This window comes from Octopus bimaculoides, chromosome 8, assembly GCF_046866305.1.
Source record: "Octopus bimaculoides isolate indiv1 chromosome 8, ASM4686630v1, whole genome shotgun sequence".
Taxonomy (NCBI): domain Eukaryota; kingdom Metazoa; phylum Mollusca; class Cephalopoda; order Octopoda; family Octopodidae; genus Octopus; species Octopus bimaculoides.
The window spans coordinates 88,783,162-88,802,022 of NC_142935.1; the positions used below are offsets into that span (position 1 = coordinate 88,783,162).

Consider the following 18,861-nt stretch of genomic DNA (forward strand, 5'->3'; position numbering starts at 1 on the left):
GTGTGTGTGTGTGCGTGTATATGTATACACACACACACATATATAAACAGTATTACGATTGACCTGTGGTTCTCAATCGCTTCACCAATGAGCTAGCCAAATGAGTGTGCCCGTTTAGTTGCCAACAACCCGATCGTGCAACATGTATTAAGTTACATGTTAATAGTAGCATTCAAAAGAGATCATCAAGCTTAGATATTCCAGCTGGTTGTCCTTTACATTATGACACCACAGAGAGTGAAGTATTCCTTAGGCTTTTTGTTTTTCTTTTAAAGCCTTTGAATCCTCGTAAACGCTTTAGGGGTCTTGATTTTTATTTGATTATAACGCAGGAAGATGCAAAATTAGACGACCACATTTGAAAATACCGATATTTCAGACAATTAACGTTCCAAAAATTTAAAACATTCGGATCAGCCCCTTTTCTGTCATTCAGGACTGTAGTGGAATGAAATAGCATCCCACCTCACTAAAGCATAGTCGTGAGAACAATGGGTTAAAGCATGTCTCTGGTGGAAGGTTGTTCTATTAAATTTAAATATTTTTTGCAGAGAATAATATTGTTCATTTTGGTCGTCTCTGAGGGCGACGTAGCCTAAAGTTAGTATGTTAATTCTTGAGTTAATATATGACTAGTGATTGTGTACGGTAGCATACACAATACAACACAGGTCATGTTGCCATACAATTTTTCTTGATATATCAGTGATTAAGTATCTTTTAACCTAGTATTTTTATATCGTGGCTCCAAGATTGAGCAATAATCCGAAGAAACTTATAAGCATATCTGTGAAACAAAAACAGGAACTTACAAAGAAGTTAGAAGCCGAGGCTTTAGTGACAGAAGTTAAAAACAGCGTCAGACTTACGCGAGGTTAGAGACAAGCTCATTGCCTACATCAACGTTTCTGCAGTAACAATGTCCTTGGTAAAGAAATTCAAAGTACTGCTTCAAAATATAAGGTTGATACGAATTCTAAATCAGTTGCTGATGCAGGGAATCCTATGAGAGTTTTGGAATCTTGAGGAAGCAGTGACGAAGTGATTTATCCATCAATGTTTCTGTCGTAATAACATTCGTAGTATGAAAATTCTAAGTGTTGCTGCCAAGTTATCTAGGTACACGGGTGTCAAGAATTTTGAAGCTAGTGACAGGGGAGTCTGGCAATATAGATATCACCACAGAATAAGCCATGGTGAAGCAGGCAGTGCATTAATCAAGGATGTGGAATCATTCAGAAAGAGGTTTCAGCTCTTAATTGTGATGGGCTTCTAATTTCCTAAGAGTACAATGAGGTTTAAATTGAGTTGCATTGGCGGCGACAAACTTAGAATACCCAAGCTTTTAATACGGTTGTAAATTAAAGGACGTTAACCGGTATTGTGTTGCTAGAATCCAGATGACATACATATTTTAAAGCTAATGGTAATGAAGAGGTCGGCAAGTTCGTGAATTTTGAAAGACATAAAACACCATTTACTGGTGTATTATGACCCTTACAGACTGACATTAATAACAGAATAACGTCTGAACTCAGAGTCATTGACAGAACAGAACCATTGAAACCAAAACCTCCGAGATTTATTCATACAAATATTAAATTGATTTTTACAATAACCCTTCAGTAGAACTCGTGAGTCCAATAACTTTAAACATGACTAAAATTATTAAACGATAAGATCATACAAAAAAAGAAGAGATACGAGTCTCTTAACTATTTCGATTGGTATCCTTAATTCATTATCAACTGACCTAATTACTTAATGACAAGGTAACACTATTTTAAAGATTGATATTGAAAGCTATTATGCATTACTCAACCTTTGTTATCAAAAGTCATTAATTAGTAAATATGCGTTTCCTGATATTAAGGATGTGGAGGTGGGTTATGACCTGTCAGATGAAAAAGTTAACTTTAACGAGAACTCAGTTTGGATAAAGAATTCATCAAGGGATCCGTTTGATCGTTCGACGTCAGCAATAATGCTGATGAGCTTACAGCTTATATAGACCTGTATCTTCTTTCCGAGGTTAAATATTGCTCCTCAAACTTTGAAGGGGGATTAATAGATTACATCGAGATGATAGCTGCCTGAGTATGGATTACAAATTCTTCTACTGATGCCGACTACTAAATATCTAATTGGATGGTTAGATTCCCTATGAATATATATTATTTCCTCTTTAAACTTTCTATAGGGATACTATATAACTGTCATGAGTTCTAGATTAATTGCTATGGAACTGATTCTAGTTAGATTGTGGTGATATCATTTAGACCAAACTCCTAAAAGTTTCTTAAGATTTTTGAAAACATACTGAAGGTGTGGCTATTCATATTGCTCGAAATTACCAAGCTATAATCTCTATACAAGGTTGAATTATGGGGGAGTGTAAGTTTCACAGGATAAATAATACAACGGGGTCTGTTATCTCAGCCCATTGCAACTCTCCACAAAGACTTTCCTTTCTGACTCAGTAGGAGCTATAATTATACAAAAATAACTTCATAGAATCCATAAGGAATCTAAAGTCAATGTTGCTAGTTTTAACATACTGCTTTCAGAAGTCCAGAGCTTTAGAAGGAGGGATATTGAACTGGATAAATACATAGACAGCTTTCGTTCTTAATATCACGTGACCAGAGGATAACGACATCATTATCATTAGACAGTACCATTAGACTAATCCAGTGGCCTTTTTCATATCAGAATTCATGGTGTCGTGGATACACTTGATTACTACACCTGTCTGACAATAAAAAGGGTGGGTTGATTATCCTGCATTTAAAGTTAGAAAAAAAAAAAAGATTTATGGTCCTTCAGGGTCACTTAAAGGGTTGCATGGTGAAGCGATCCGTGCAGTCATCTGTCTTTAACAAAGTGGTTAATTTCTTCGCTTCCGTATTCACTTCGTTGCGCATTGCGATGTTAGTTTACAGGTATTTATCGGTGATGCTGTTAGATAAGAGTCTGGTGTGTGTAGGGGTGTTTGTTTTGTGTTTTGTTTTTAGATTTATCAGCGAGAATATGTACTTTAGGTGATTGCTTAAAGGTATCATATAGTTGTTCAAAATGCATAGAAAAGAGTTGAAGCAGTGCCAAAATATTTTTAATCATGCTGATCAAGCCTGCTTCAATGTTTTCAAGTTCCTTTTTCTTGGAGGAGCGTTTAGATTTTTCGAAGAAGAAAGCTTCCAAGTGCAACCGTCTAATCACACTTTCCATCTTCTTAATAAGGTATGTCATGCAAAGGTTCTTCGATGGTATTTGAATATAGAAACGGTTGCGAGTATAGAAGTGTTTTTTTTTTAGCCAAGAAAATGGAAGGAACGAAGCAAGTTGCTGCTAAAAGGAAGGAACCAGTCCAAAGCTGACTTCTCCAGAAGAATTGAGAAATAATGTGGCAAAAAGGACGGTGGTATACAGGACGTTCTCCACATCCTCAAACAAGATAGAGGCTGCCCCGATAGAGGCAATAGAGAAGTGTCTTGAAAATGTTAAAAGTCGACCACTTTTTATACACGTGGAAGGAAGTACGGCACAGTGGAGGTAAGGTTTGGCAACGAAGATGCCATAATCCACACCACTGTGCCGATAAGGACACTGGAATGGATACTTCTGCCGACGTACTTCGAGTAGTAATAGAAAGAAGAACACCAACATGCTTCCTATGCGGTAAAAAGGGGCACATGAAAGTAAGGTGCTCTGAGAAAGAAAATGAAGAGGAGGAGGAGAAGAAAAGTGAAGAAAAGAGTACCGAAGAGGTAGTACCAGTAACAGAGAAGTATATCGTGGAGGAATCCTTCACACTCGTGAAAACCCTCAAGATAACGAGAACCAAAACAGTCAATTGTTGGGGGTATGGCCTCGAAATGTCCATGCAGGTGAGTTTAAAAGATCTGTATAGCATCACAGAGGAAATCATACTCCCGGAAGACACCAGACTTCGAGTAGTAGTAGGAGGAAGACCACCAACATGCTTCCTATGCGGTAAAAAGGAGCATATGAAAGTGGGGTGCTCTGAGGGGGAAAATGAAGAGGAGGAGAAGAATGGTGAAGAACAGAGTGCAGAAGTGGTGATACCAGTGACAGAGAAAGATAGAGTGGAGGAATCCTTTACAGTCGTGAACAGGAAGAAGAGAAAAGAACGGGTGAGCTCTTTTCAACAGAGCCAAAAATGGTTGAAAGAAATTGAGATGGAAAAGAGAAACAGGTGCGAGACACCAACAGAATTAATAATGGAAAAAGACGCAGAGGCAGAAACATCATTACAACAGGATGTGGAAGGCGGCAGCGCATATGATTTTGTTTATGACATTTCTATGCGCCCGGACAACCTAGGTCCGGAGCCGAAGCAAGCGGAGGTGGAAAGGAAAAAATACAAGTGGCATATGGCCACGTATACCAAAGGTACATCAATGGACAGAAGGATTATAAAGTGTAAATCAATAATAAGAGTAAGGCTGCCACTAGAAAAATACTCGGAAGAGTCTAAAGGAATAATCATAGATGGAGAGAGATTTGAGAAATTAAGAGAACTGTTTGGAAGCAGCAGGGACCCGTCGGGAGTTGAAGTCGAGTTCGTCGAACTACCACCACTCGTGGATTTCGAAGATTTAAAGTCACTAATGAATGCTTAAAAAAGCAAGTTAAATTTGTTAAAAATAAGGAGGAAAAGTAGACTGTTAAAAAATTTTGAGAGAAAAAAAAGAACGATACAAAAAGAAAAAAAGAAAGAGTGTAAGAACGATTTATTTAATTGTATAATTTAACTGTTAAATGGTACTGCTTGAGAATGAGGCTCAATGTAACCATTCCACCATCATTAATTTATCATTTTTATATAGATCTTCATTTTTTTCATTCGTCTTATGTTTTTTGGCCTCACTGTGGTGTTCTGTCTGTCCTTGTGTTGCCCCCTCTATATTAAGGCCTGGGTGCCAAATAAAGAAAAGGAGTCGTGTGTCAGTCGTTGTACGAGTTCTCAGTAGGAGTTAAGTGTTAGTTACGTGTTATAGTCGAGTTCGAGTCACAGTCAAGGTAGACGGTTCGAATTCGGTGTCAGTGATAGCACAATAGACGAAGCAGTGTATTACCATTCCGATATAGAAGAAATACACTGTATCCGACAAGAAAATATCGTGGCTACTAGAGAAGATAAAACTGCTAGTCACAACAGTGGCCACACATTATAACTGTGGGAAAACACCACATCATAACACATACATACATGAGCACTCGTATATAATACGTACAAGGTGGAGAACTGGCGGAATCATTAGCACACCGGACAAAATGCTTATCGGCATTTCATCCGGCTTTATGTTCTGAGTTCAAATTCTGTCAAGATCGACTTTGCCTTTCATCTTTTCGGAGTCGATGAAATAAGTACCAGTTGAGCATTGGGGTTGATGTAATCGACTAGTCCCCCTCCCACCAAATTTCAGGCCTAGTACCCATAGTAGATAGGATATGCAGCATATTCATACGCCAGTACATACATATACTATCATGTGCGTGTGTGTGTATGTATGGGTGTGTGCATGTGTGCGTACAGGTTGAGGAGGTTTTCCAGCTGTTGTGACTTTTTGTATTAGAAATTGATAAGACAGTTGTACATCTGTTTGTTAATAGTTCTCCTCCTTCTGGCTTTCTCCCTTTTCCTTTTTACGTAAGTAATTTAGATGCCTCTTCTGTATTTTGTATTTTAAAGTTTTAAGAACATAATGTGGGTGACAGGGAGACTAGGTAGATAGATAGATATATAAATAGACAAACGGAACAAGGGAGAAAGAGAAGGGGTGAGAGAGAAAGGAAGAGCGGGAGAAAAACGGGAAATAGATGATATATATGTATCTGAACATGAGATAAGAGAGAAAAAGAAATAGAGAGAGGGGGGTATGAGAGAAGGAGGGAGAGAGAGAGAGAGAGAGAGAGAGAGAGAGAGAGAGAGAGAGAGAGAGAGAGAGAGAGAGAGAGAGATGAACATGAAATAAATGTGTGATTAGAATAGATTGAGTAATAGATGAGTAAGAGATAGGAAAGAAATGAATGAGAACCGAATGAGAGGAGGTGGAGAGAGAGAGAGAGAGAGAAGAGAGAGATAGAAGAGAGAGAGCGAGAGAGAGAGAAGAGAGAGAGAGAAGAGAGATAGGGGAGAGAGAAGGAGAGAGACGGAGAGAGAAACATGCTTGCCAAGTGAATGCTGATATTCAAGATATTTTCTGCCGTTTTACTTGGTCTGACATGAACTGGGTCTATTGCCAAAGATATATAATATATATAATATATATATAAATATATATATATATATATATATATATATATATATATATATGTATGTATATATATACATATATATATATATGTGTGTGTGTGTATATATATATACATATAAATATATATATATATATATATATATATATATATATATATATGTGTGTGTGTATATATATATATATATATATATATATATATATATATATATATATATATACATATATATATATACATATATATATATATATATATATATATATATATATATATATATATATATATATATATATATATATATATATATATGTGTGTGTGTGTGTGTGTGTGTGTGTGTGTGTGTATACACACACACACTGTGTATATATGTGTATGTGTGTGTATCCATAAACATATATATATGTATGTATGTATGTATGTATGTATAGACACACAGAGAAAACATTGGCTAGGATTAGTCCAATTTGCTATTTGACACTCTGTTGCGTGAGAAGTAGGATTTTTTTCGTTAGTTACATGACGTGTAGATGTGGTTACAAGCTCAGTAGCTAACTGATCCAATAGAAGCTTGCATACTTGTTAGATATATCGATCTTACTTTCCGCTAGCACTAGGCCAAATTATTCTCTGAGTCTGTGTGCGTGTGTGTGTGTGTGTGCGTGTGTGCGTGTGTGTATGTGTGTGTGTGTGTGTGTGTGTGTGTGTATGTGTGTGTGTGTGTGTGTCTATTACCTCGCGAAAGAAAGCATACTCGATTTCACTGATCATAACCCCACTTGGTGCTCTGATTGCTATAACTTGAACGTAATATTACAGCATAGATGCCTGATGGCTAAAATGATCTAAACCACAAAGTGATACGACTATTGTAAAATGAAAAAAGTCCAAGGGACGTAACAGTATTCTCGATGTTGAAACTTAGTATTAACACTTTTATGTTTTCCCCGTTTCCGAAGAATGACAAATATCTGAAACGTTAAACTTTTCTTCTTCATCATGTCATTAAACATAATTCCAATGAATAACAGAAGTATTATTAGTTACATCATGAAACAGGAAGTAGACAAAGGTGGGATTCAATCGTTACAAGTAGAGAGATTTATAATAACTAAAATAAAGCTATGCGTTTAGCCCTATGCTCTTCAGTTTCTGCCAACTGAAACAGGCTGAATATTGATTCCTTATATTGATACAAGGTCGTCGATTTCAAAGGATGTCTGAAATTATTGATTGACCCCAGTACATGAATTGTAGGTGCTTTATCGGCCCTCGAAGTGTTTAAAATCGAACTATCGATAACATTTCATCGAATTTCTACCTCTGTTCTACCACGCTAACATTGAACATGTACGCAGTCGATCAGCCTGCAAGGTTTAACAACCAGATTACATCAAATTACATCCTATAGCAAAAAAAAAGGTAGACTGGATAAAGTAGGTCTAGCTATCGAACGATGGGATGGTCAAGGCAGGGCTGTCTTTCATCAACGGTCTATTCAACCAACACTATATAACCTGGGACCAAATGACAGCAGTAACAAATTGACCTCGACAAAATTTGAACTCAGAACGTAAAGACCGCCGAAATGCCGCCAAGTATTTTGATCGACGCACTAACGATTCAGTCAACTCACCGCCTTTAAAAATAACAACAACAACAACAACAACAACAACGACAACAACAACAACAACAAAAACAACAACAATAATAATAATAATAATGATAATAATAATAATGGAAAATGAAGAAGGTGAAGATATTGCCAATTATTGTTGGTTCTTTGGGGACAGTATCAGAAAGCGTCAAGAGCAATGTAGAGGAAATCGGAATAGAGTGTCCAGTAGAACTGTTACAAAAGGTTTTCCCTCCTTACCACGGACAGAATAATGAGGAAAGTATAAGATAGTTAAAAAGAACAGATGGTATGGCACCATAAGCTGCAGGCAGTAAACCCACTACACCTACAATACCTCGGGAGTTACAACAAAACCTGAGACAAGAATAAATGATAATGGAATAGGAAGCCAGACAGTATTAATTGAGAAAGAAAACAAACTATGCTGGGTCATAGATATAGCATGCCCAGCTGACAACAAGGTATGCGATAAGGAAAAAAGAAAAGTCGAGTGATATAACAGGTTAGCTTGGGAAGTTAAGCAGTTGTGGTCGATAAAAAAGATAGCAGCAGTACCAATAATTGTCAGAGCCCTGAGAACTGTGAGCAAAATCTCAAGATGTACGTGGAACAAGTAGGGGCTGCACTAAGGGTAGGGCACATGCAGAAAACATCACTGCTTGGAACCGCTCGGATACTCCGGAAGGTGCTTGAAAAATAAGAAGTGTTACCTTAGTTCACTGGTATGTGAACAAGGGTGAAGGATGAGGGGGACAATACAAAGACAGACATAAAGTGTGGGGCTTTACATATAATGAAATAATAAAAAAAGAGAAAGAAAGTAAGTATGTACGGTGTGCACTGAAAAAGAAGGGACACATGCATAGCTTACAAAGGTTTAAAAAAAGGGTGCGGGGAGGATGATAGAGATGTGGCCCTCCTGATACAGGAACTCCCTTAGGGATAATCGACGAATCCCACTGTCCGAGATTTCCTTGACGCCTCAGGAGCAAGTGCTCTCTCCAATTCCTTCTCTCCGACTCACAGGTCTACACTTAGAGAGGTACCATCCACTCTTGCCATTTTCGCAACTTTCGCCCATCTTTCAATAAACTAACTCGAGGATAGCACTGCTCACTCTGCTCTTAATTTCCTTTTCAAGTGAAACTTGAAGAATGTATCTGTCCTCATGCCTTTCAGCTTGACCGTCAAACAACCTCTTTTGCCACAGCCACCAGGTGAAGGAAAACTGCTTTGCCTCCCCGATTGAAGGAGGGCGGCGGTGCAATCATCACTACAAACTCGGCCGACAGACGGATCCGTCCCATATGTGACAGTAGCTGTTCGACATAACCCTACAAGTCAGCAATGCCCGGACACTGAACGAGGGCGTGCAGAACGGTTTCGTCACTTTGCGCGCACCTCGGACAAACCCGTCTGGCAGCACGTCCGTGCCTGTAGAGTTTATCCCGAACCAGTAGCACAGCCAGGCCAAGGACATCTGGAAATTATCCATGATAGTTCCCGACCGGAAAATCCTCCGGAACAGACTAGCCAGTTCGTTCTCGTTGGCGCCCAGATCTCCCTGAGAACGTCGTCGCACTTACCCTCCACAATAATCCTTTATACTGTGGGCACATGACCTGACATTTTAAAGGGGAGTGGGTAGTCGATTACATCGACCTCATTGATCAACTGATACTTATTTTATCAACCCCGAGAGAAGAAAAGTCTAAGTCAACCTCGATGGGATTTGAACTCAACGTAAGAACGGATGAAAGGCATTTTGTCCGGCGTGCTAACAAGTCTGCTAACAGACTCGTTGTCTTTAATAATAATAATGTTTTCAAATTTTAGCACAAGACCTGAAATGCTGGGGGAAAGGTCTAGCTGATTACAGTGATCCCAGTGCTTCACTGGTATTTATTTTATCGACCCCGAAAAGATGAAAGCCAAGTCGGCGGAATTTGAGCTCAGAATGTAAAGACGGACGAAATGTCACTAAGTATTTTGCTCGGTGTGCAGAGGATTCTGCCAGCTTGCGGCCTTAATAATAATAATAATAATAATAATAATAATAATAATAATAATAATAATAATAATAATAATAATAATAATAATAATAATAATTAGCTCCGAGCTGAATAACAACATGGATGTGCTACATCGGGCTCTCTATTCAAAATCAAATCTAATAACATCAGTGGAATGGGATAAAGGAACCTGTGGAAGACTTGAAGGCAGCGGCCTCTTAACGAAAATAATCACAAAAACGAAATTTTACAGCTATACAAAGCAGTTTCTCCCATGCACGATGTCTCAGTGAAGCATGTGCGAAAGACACATGCAAAAATCAACATTAGAAAGTTTACAAATTATAAAATATAAGTGGAATAAATTATAAAATATAAGTGGAATAAAACAGTAAGTAGGCAAATTGATTAATTACGTATATACTCGAATGTCTACACAATCATATATACATTTTAATACCCATAGGGCTACATATACATCCCAATTTTTACACCATTACGTGAAATTTACAGGACACATACACGCCTATGAAAGCACGTGTCACAAACAAAGCAAAAAATTAAAAAATAAAAGTTTTTTTTTATTTTTCGAACTAATACAAAGTGAACAAATCATAAGTTTAAAAACACCACAACAAAATACAGATATAGATCTGTTAGCCTTAAGAAGCTACATTACGAGCAATATTTTTCATTCAGAGAACCTGGAGGCGGTGTTGTCTCAAAAAATTAACCCTAAACATACAGATCCGTCTCTTAATGTCAATGTCCAAGCTCGTCATGCCTCAGTGATAACAAAGCAAAATACAAACTGAATCTGCCGTCATCTGGGTAAACAAAGGTCGCGTACCCCAGTGAGGAACCAGACTGGAAACGAAAAATCAGCTACTTGTTCAAATTTTCCCGAAACACAGGTGCTGGAAGTACCCTACAACTGGAATATTCCAACAGATGGCCATCCACGCTCGCCATCAAATAAGCAAAAGAAAAAGAAAGAAAAATGGTCTAGGGGAGATAAAGAAATTCTTAAGGCCTTCTATCATGCCATGTATTTCCCTACAAATAAATCTAATACTGAACAGACCTACTTAAACTGGAGACAGAAGCACCTAGAAGTAAGACCCTACATAGAGAGTAACAAACTTACCAACGTCAGAAAAAGAAATTACTAATTGAATTAGAGATTGACCAAATTAAACAATCAGTAAGGGACAAAGAGAACGAAGTTGCAGCTAAAGAAGATACTACAGAGGAAATAATTATAGACCAGCTCAGGTCTGATGAAAATGCAGTAATGATAGAAAGAGTTAATGTAACTGATAAGCAAAGTGAAATACTCTCTGAAATAACCATAAACGCCAAGGCAGATGAAAATCAAATAGATGAAGAAAGTCACATAGAAATTGACCCAACTGAACTAGATGATATAAAAAATCAAATCATGATTGAATGGCGGAAAATTAAAGAAACCAGTATGAATGAACGTAACACTCCCAAGAATTCGCAACTCTAACCAAAACCTGAAAGTAATTGATAAAATCCGCCTTGCACTTAAGGATATAATTTCAGTTAATGATGTTGATGTTACAGATCTCAACCACCTGTACTATGCATCAGCGAAAATCTCTATGATTCTATGTGGTGAAAAGATTAGAAAACAACATTCCCATAAACAGCCTACTTGGCAAGAGAGTATTCAATACCAAATTCAGCTACTTAGAGGTCTGATATGGAATGTTTAAAAAACCTTAAGTTTGACAAGACTTTCATATCCGAAGATTAAAGAAAAAATATAATATGAAAATTATACTTGACATCAATACCACCATAGAAACTATCACGTAAAAGGTATGTGTTAAAGCTGCCATCGTAGCAAGGTATGAAAAACGCGTTAATTTCTTCAAGGACAACAACATGTTCAAAAATAACTCCAAAAATCTTTTACAGGAAGACAGGGAAAATACAGTTACAGTAAAGTCTATCTCATCAAAAGAAAAAGTGCAGGAATTTTGGAATAAAATGTGTGCAGAAGAAAAAACACACAATAAAAAGGCCCCTTGGATTGATAAAATATCTACTGACTTAGACTCCTAGAAGAGCAAAAGTGGGAGGGTATCAAGGTAGAGGATGTAAGATCTGCCCTCGGGAAGTCAAGCAAATGGAAGTCTCCAGGAAAGGATAAAATTCCTAACGTTTGGTTGAATAGTTTCCCAGAGAGTCATGAACTGCTAACAAAACTTTACAACAATGTTTCGCTACAACTTAATATGATTCTCTCTTGGCTAGTTAATGGTGTAACGTTCCTACTTCCAAAAACTGAAAAAACAAATGAACCAAAAAATTATAGACCCATAACCTACTTAACAACGACAATGTATAAACTACTAACATCTATCTTCACTGAATATACCTATAGTTTTTTTAAACAAAAAGTGACATTCCCTAATGAGCAAAAAGGATGTAAACATGGGTCCTATTATTATAAAGATCAGCTACTCATCAATAAGGTGATCTTGGAAGATTGTCCCAAACGTCACAAAAACTTGTCGATAGCCTGGGTAGTCTATAAAAATGCTTTTGATAGTCTACCACATAGCTGGATTAAGAAATGTCTGGAAATGTATAAAATAACACCTACTCTGCGAAACTTCTTGTCAGTACGTATGAGATCATGGAGAACCACACTGACTTTGAACAGTGACAATGAACCTCTCAATGCTGGAAATGTAAGAATTTCATGTGGTATTTTCCAAGGAGACTCTCTATCACCACTTCTCTTTTGTCTAGCCTTAATACCTCTCTCGAAATTGCTCGATGATGTACAATATGGTTATAAAATATTTGATAAAAATATAAATCATCTCTGTTACATAGATGATTTAAAGCTCTTTGCGAAAATTTACCAACAACTACAAGGCTTACTAGCAATTGTTAAACAATTCAGTGATGACATCAGGATGCAATTTGGTCTCGATAAATGTGCAAAAGCTATCTTTATCAAAGGAAAAATGACAGAAACATTCAATGTTAATCTTGGCTAACAGAAAGTCATAAAGAAGTTAGACAAATACCTAGGGATATTTGAAGGTAATGGAATCAAATATTCAATGATGAGGGAAAGGGTCAGAAGAGAATGTTATCGCTGAGTAAGGGCAATACTCAAGACAGAGCTGAATGCAAGAAACAAGATCGAAACGATCAATACTTTAGCTATACCGGTCATGACTTACAGTTTCAATATCATTAACTGGTCAATTACTGAAATATGTAATCTTGACAGAAAAATACGAAAATTGTTGACAATGCATAGAATGCACCACCTTAAGGCTTTACCTGACATGAAAAGAGGGTGGCCGTGGACTTTTACGACTGGAACTAACAATGAAGATTACCACAATTGGCCTCAACACCTACCTAAAAAACGCTGATGACTGGATGTTGAAACTTGCTTCAAAGCACGAAAACAAGAAAGCATCATACTCAGTAACAAAACAGGCAAAGGAATATCTAAGTGAATTCCAAATACAGTAAATTCCAGAATTAGACGTACTGGAAACAAGCACAGAAAAAACTAAGCGAATGAAAACCCGTACTAAAACTGCTGCTTTAGATATTTTAACTGATAAATGGCAAGAAAAACCTCTCAATGGCAAACACCCAAAGAAAGCTAATAGTGCCAATGTTGACAAAGCCCTTACCCATCGAGAAGAGCATTATCGCTGTGAATTTTCTTCCCTTTTTCCCCTTTATTTTATTTGTTTACTTTTTTAAAGTTTTATTTTTTTCCTCTGTTTTCCCTTTTTCTCTGTCACATGACTTTGTTAAAGAACAATCTGGTGTGTTTGTTTTAATGGCCTACTAATATATACAGTATATATCTCTTCCCTAGGTGTCAGGAAGACACTCGGCAAGAAATGGAAATAGAATTGAAAGAAGATGCTAATGAAAATAGTAGTAGTAGTAGTAGTAGTAGTAGTAGTAGTAGTAGTAGTAGTAGTAGCAGCAGCAGCAGCAGCAGTAGTAGTAGTAGTAGTAGTAGTAGTAGTAGTAGTAATTATTATTATTATGGTTTCAAATTTTGGCGCAAGGCCAATAATGCTGAGGGAGGGAGTAAGTCGATAACAACATTGACCCCCCCCCCCACCCAGTATTCAAATTCTGCCGAGGTCGAAAGGAATGGTGAATGGCAAAGTCGACCTCGGCAGAATTTGAACTCAGAACGTAAAGACGAAGAAATGCCGCTTAGCATTTTACCCGGCGTGCTAACGATTCTGCAGGACGAGGAGGGGAAGAATGAGGAGGACGAAAAGGAGACGAATTTGTAAAGTCGGTACAAAGGTATCTATTTGAAGGTTAAAGCTGGTGTTAACAAGCAACATTATGCGCCAATAAAATAAGTACCAGTTATATTCTGGAACGATTTAGTCTTTTAAACCACCTGTGCACAAGGAAGGGAAAGCAAAAGCAAAAACAAAAAACAAAAAAGAGAAAAGAAGGAAGAGAAAAAAATGCATTTGGCCCAGTGCCTAGTGTAAAAGGAAATCATTATTGTGATCATATGCATGCTGAATATACAAGAGATGAAACAGTTCTCCAGAGAATTATGAAATATAACGCTGCACGCAATTAACTTATTGATAACGTGTGTTCCCCACTTCGAACTATCCAGTATATACGCTAATTAATAATAAACCTAATACACGAGTGAAAATGGCGCATGCGTCGAATGTCATTTAATACTCACAATGTCATTAAAATTTACAAACTTAGTGACAGAAATTATTTCCGAGGTTATTTTTGGTGGGTCACATGTTTTATGAGAATTTTTCATCGCGGTCACAAGCGATTGTTATATAAAAAATGATGATGAAAATGCTGGTTCCAGTGTTCCAAGATGTTCAGAGGATGAGAGATAAATCTAATTTCTTTTACACTTAGATAGGACGAATGTTCCTTTGCACATTATGCTCCCAGTCTCAGAAAAGCAGATAACAAATGTTATAATTCCGATTGTTCAGTTGAAACAACCGGACACACACACACACACACACACACACACGCACACACACACACACACACACACACACACACACACACACACACACACACACTAACTCACATTCCCATGTATAACCACCTGCCATTCACAAGCGAGTATGATTTGGTAACATATACCATGATTTTGCTAATTCTTATGATAAGCGCAGGCGTGACTGAGTGGTAAGAAGGTGGTGGTTGGCACTCCGTCAGTTACGACGACGAGGGTTCCAGTTGATCCGATCAACGGAACAGCCTGCTCGCGAAATTAACGTGCAAGTGGCTGAGCACTCCACAGACACGTGTACCTTTAACGTAGTTCTCGGGGAGATTCAGCGTGACACAGAGTGTTACAAGGCTAGGTCCCTTTGAAATACAGGTACAACAGAAACAGGAAGAAAGAGTGAGAGAAAGCTGTGGTGAAAGAGTACAGTAGGGTTCGCCACCATCCCCTGCCGGAGCCTTGTGGAACTTTAGGTGTTTTTGTTCAATAAACACTCAACGCCCGGTCTGGGAATCGAAACCGCGATCCTACGACCGCGAGTCCGCTGCCCTAACCACTGGGCCATTGCGCCTCCACGGTAAGAAGGTATGTAATCGTGAACAGACATAGACACCATCTCGGCCCTTGCAACCTAGACCCAGTAAAACATCGAAGATGTGCTGGCTGCAGGGAACGGGAGCTGTTCCGACATTCAGCTGGTACTCATTACAGTTGACCAAGATGTGAGAGATGGAGGGAACGCGAGCTGCGCCAGCACTCAGCTGGTACTGGAACTAGAACAACAGCAACATGATAGGAAGAGCTTTGCTCAAAGATACAATGCACCGACCGGTCAAAGAATTGAACTCAATGCTTCATGATCACAAATCTAACACCCTGAACATTAGGTTACGCCGGCAGTAAATTCGAACACAAGATGTAGTGAATTGATAGTAATATGAAAAAATATTAGGCAATGAGCATTTATGATTGGTTTTGCTGAGAAAGCAGCTGATGTCAGATAACAATACTTGGTCGATTAAATCGATTCGACCAGTATTTCGATTTGTACATACATTAGAAATCGTAGTTTTAGCACCAGTCTTAGATTCCTGGCAAATATGTCATTCTATTCTAATCCTACAAATTGTTGTTATTATTGTTGTTTAGTTCCAGGTTAGCCCTGACACAGAAGACTTATGATCAAAAACATTCCAACCATGAACAACACATTTTTTTTTTAATATTGTAATTATGACTGTATTATCCGGTTCTCTGTTTTAAGAAGGAGGCAGTTGTCATTTGATGTTTCTAGCAGGTCGAGTGTCCGCGTACAAGCCCCATTGTTCGCTCGATTATACAACCAGTAGGAAGCAAGCCCTCATGTAGTTGCTCGATCTGTTAGAAATAACAACCAAAATCTACCTCAGAGTACATCCCACCGTCTTAAAAAAGTGAAAGAACATGTTATATGAAGTAACCCTTCAGACTTTTCAAAGACGAGAATGTCACGGCTGGAATGTCTTTGATCATATACCTGCTCAACCAGGGTTAAGCTGGCTTTAAACAACAAAAGCAACAACTTAATCAGACACCTTACTGTTAAACAACTTACGCAACAGAAACACCCACACCCATATCAACACCAACTAAACGTCGGAATCTGTATGAAAAAAGTTGGTCTTTCTGCTAGAGTTAGCAGTCAAATCTGCGCCGAAACCCATCCAACATCTTGAAACAGCAACGACAAGCTGAATAATATGGTCTAGATAGCCCTATATCTGTTACGAGCTTACAGGCTCATTAATCAAGAGTTTATCATGGTTTTCTAACCCGCACACCATTGAACGGAACGTAAATCTATCCAGCGTTAATCTCCTGATGTTGTTGATACTAGTTTTTCAGTTGCGTGTATTGAAACAACGTGAAATGAAGTGTTTTGATGAAGAACACAACTCAGTCAAAGAACCGAAACAATGGCCTTACGATCGTGAATTCCAAACCCTGACCACTAGGCTACGTTCCATTACTAAATCTAGGTACACTATGTCTGACAAATAAATAAATAAACAGGGTTGTTACGTCAGGAGTGTATAATCATGGGACTGCTCGATCTAAGCTGACCTGGAGTTAAAGAATAAGAGCGTAGATATTGTATGGAAGTGTAAGCCGTCTCAACAGAACTTTTACTCTATTGGTAAAAAGTAAGTATAAAGACAGAGAGGCAGCAGATTGATTGATCAATAGACAAATTAATTTGAAGCTAGCAACAAAGGCAATGTTATTGATATTTATGTAGAGGAGCTTTGTGAATACCAATGCAATTAATGTGTGATATGTATGTGTGTATGCGTGTATGCATGCATGCATGTATGTATGTATGCATGCATGCATGTATGTATGTATGTATGTATGTATGTATGCATGTATGTATGTATGTATGTATGTAAGTATTATGTATGTTTGTATGTATGTATTTATCTATCTATACATATATATATATATATATATATATATATATATATATATATATACACATACACATATATATATACACATATATATGTGTATGTATATGTGTATTTATATATATATACATATATATATATATATATATATATATATATATATACGTGTGTGTGTATATATATATATATATATATATATATATATGCACTATATATAGATACACACACACATACATACATACACACATGCACATGCATAAATACATATTCATACATACATATACAGATGGCTAGAGGTATTTCAGGACATACTCGTTAATTTATCAAAATAACTCTAATCTAGCGAAAACCAAATATATTTTCATAAAAATTTGTGCACATGTTCTCGACAAGCTTTCTTAAAAAAGGTTATAGTTAAGAAGGTTATGAATTCAACTTCGGTATTGGTCACTGCTTCGACACAGGACCGGAATCCGTGACATCCATCTACTAACTGGCTGGGCCATTTTTATTTCGGACACCATGTGGACAATGTGAGAACTATGATTTTTGAGAATGTCGATTAACCAACATTTCAACAACGCTCCAAACGTTGAAGTCTATGTGGCCACAAGTTGGGTGTTAAACAATCGAAAAGAATATCTGACATCCATCCTTGGGTTACGTCAGCTTTGTGAAAAAGTTCTGAGTCCTGTTGAGACACGCATGGCCTTCCTCAAAAACCCCTCGCACCGTGAATACATACAAACATACATACATATATATATATATAAATTTAATGAATGGAGTAAAACGCATATGTTAACTGCATACTTTTATTTCCAACATATGTTTCGAAGATTACAAATTATACCTTCCATAAGAATCGGCGATGTTAAAAATGTAATCTTCTCTTCAGGGAAATGTATGGGAACTAGCTTAAACGTAAGACATTTTAGCCGGATATATATATATATATATATATATATATATATATATATATATATATATATATATATATATATATATATATAAGGAACTCTCCCGTCGTAGAGTTCGGCAATTTTTTGCCGAACACCCACACAAACGATTTGTTTATTGTGATCAAATATTTGTGTTTACATAAGCTCACTCCGTCCATCAAGTCGACATTACCTGTACAGGTGCATCGCGTGCCACATATCAGATGACGAAATGGGAAATGAAGCGCTTTGCTCAAGAACACAACACAACGTTCGGTCTGGGAGTTGATACCACGAGCTCGCCATCTTGAGTGCAACACCCTAACCACTAAGCCATGCACCTTCACACACACACGCACACACACACACACACACACACACACACACACACACACACACACACGCACGCACACACACACTCACACACATGCATAAATATTTATGTGCGACAGAAGCAGTATTAGTTTAAAAGAGCAATCTGTGTAGTATATTTAAAGCAGATATA

At 37.5% G+C, this 18,861-nt stretch overlaps 2 protein-coding genes across 2 annotated transcripts in view; one reads left to right on the forward strand and one right to left on the reverse strand.

Annotated features, from left to right (window-relative positions):
- LOC106880044 (uncharacterized) overlaps window positions 1-18,861 on the reverse strand; it is a 160,656-nt gene that overhangs the window by 57,742 nt on the left and 84,053 nt on the right. The window lies entirely within an intron of this gene.
- LOC149134497 (uncharacterized) lies at window positions 1,582-6,101 on the forward strand. The gene has a single exon (XM_089356778.1). The coding sequence runs from the start codon at window positions 3,498-3,500 to the stop codon at window positions 4,641-4,643; it is 1,146 nt and encodes a 381-aa protein (XP_089212904.1). The 5' UTR covers window positions 1,582-3,497; the 3' UTR covers window positions 4,644-6,101.

Coding starts and splice junctions, on each gene's coding strand:
- LOC149134497 (XM_089356778.1), top strand. CDS start 3,498: ATGTTAAAAGTCGACCACTTTTTATACACGTGGAAGGAAGTACGGCAC.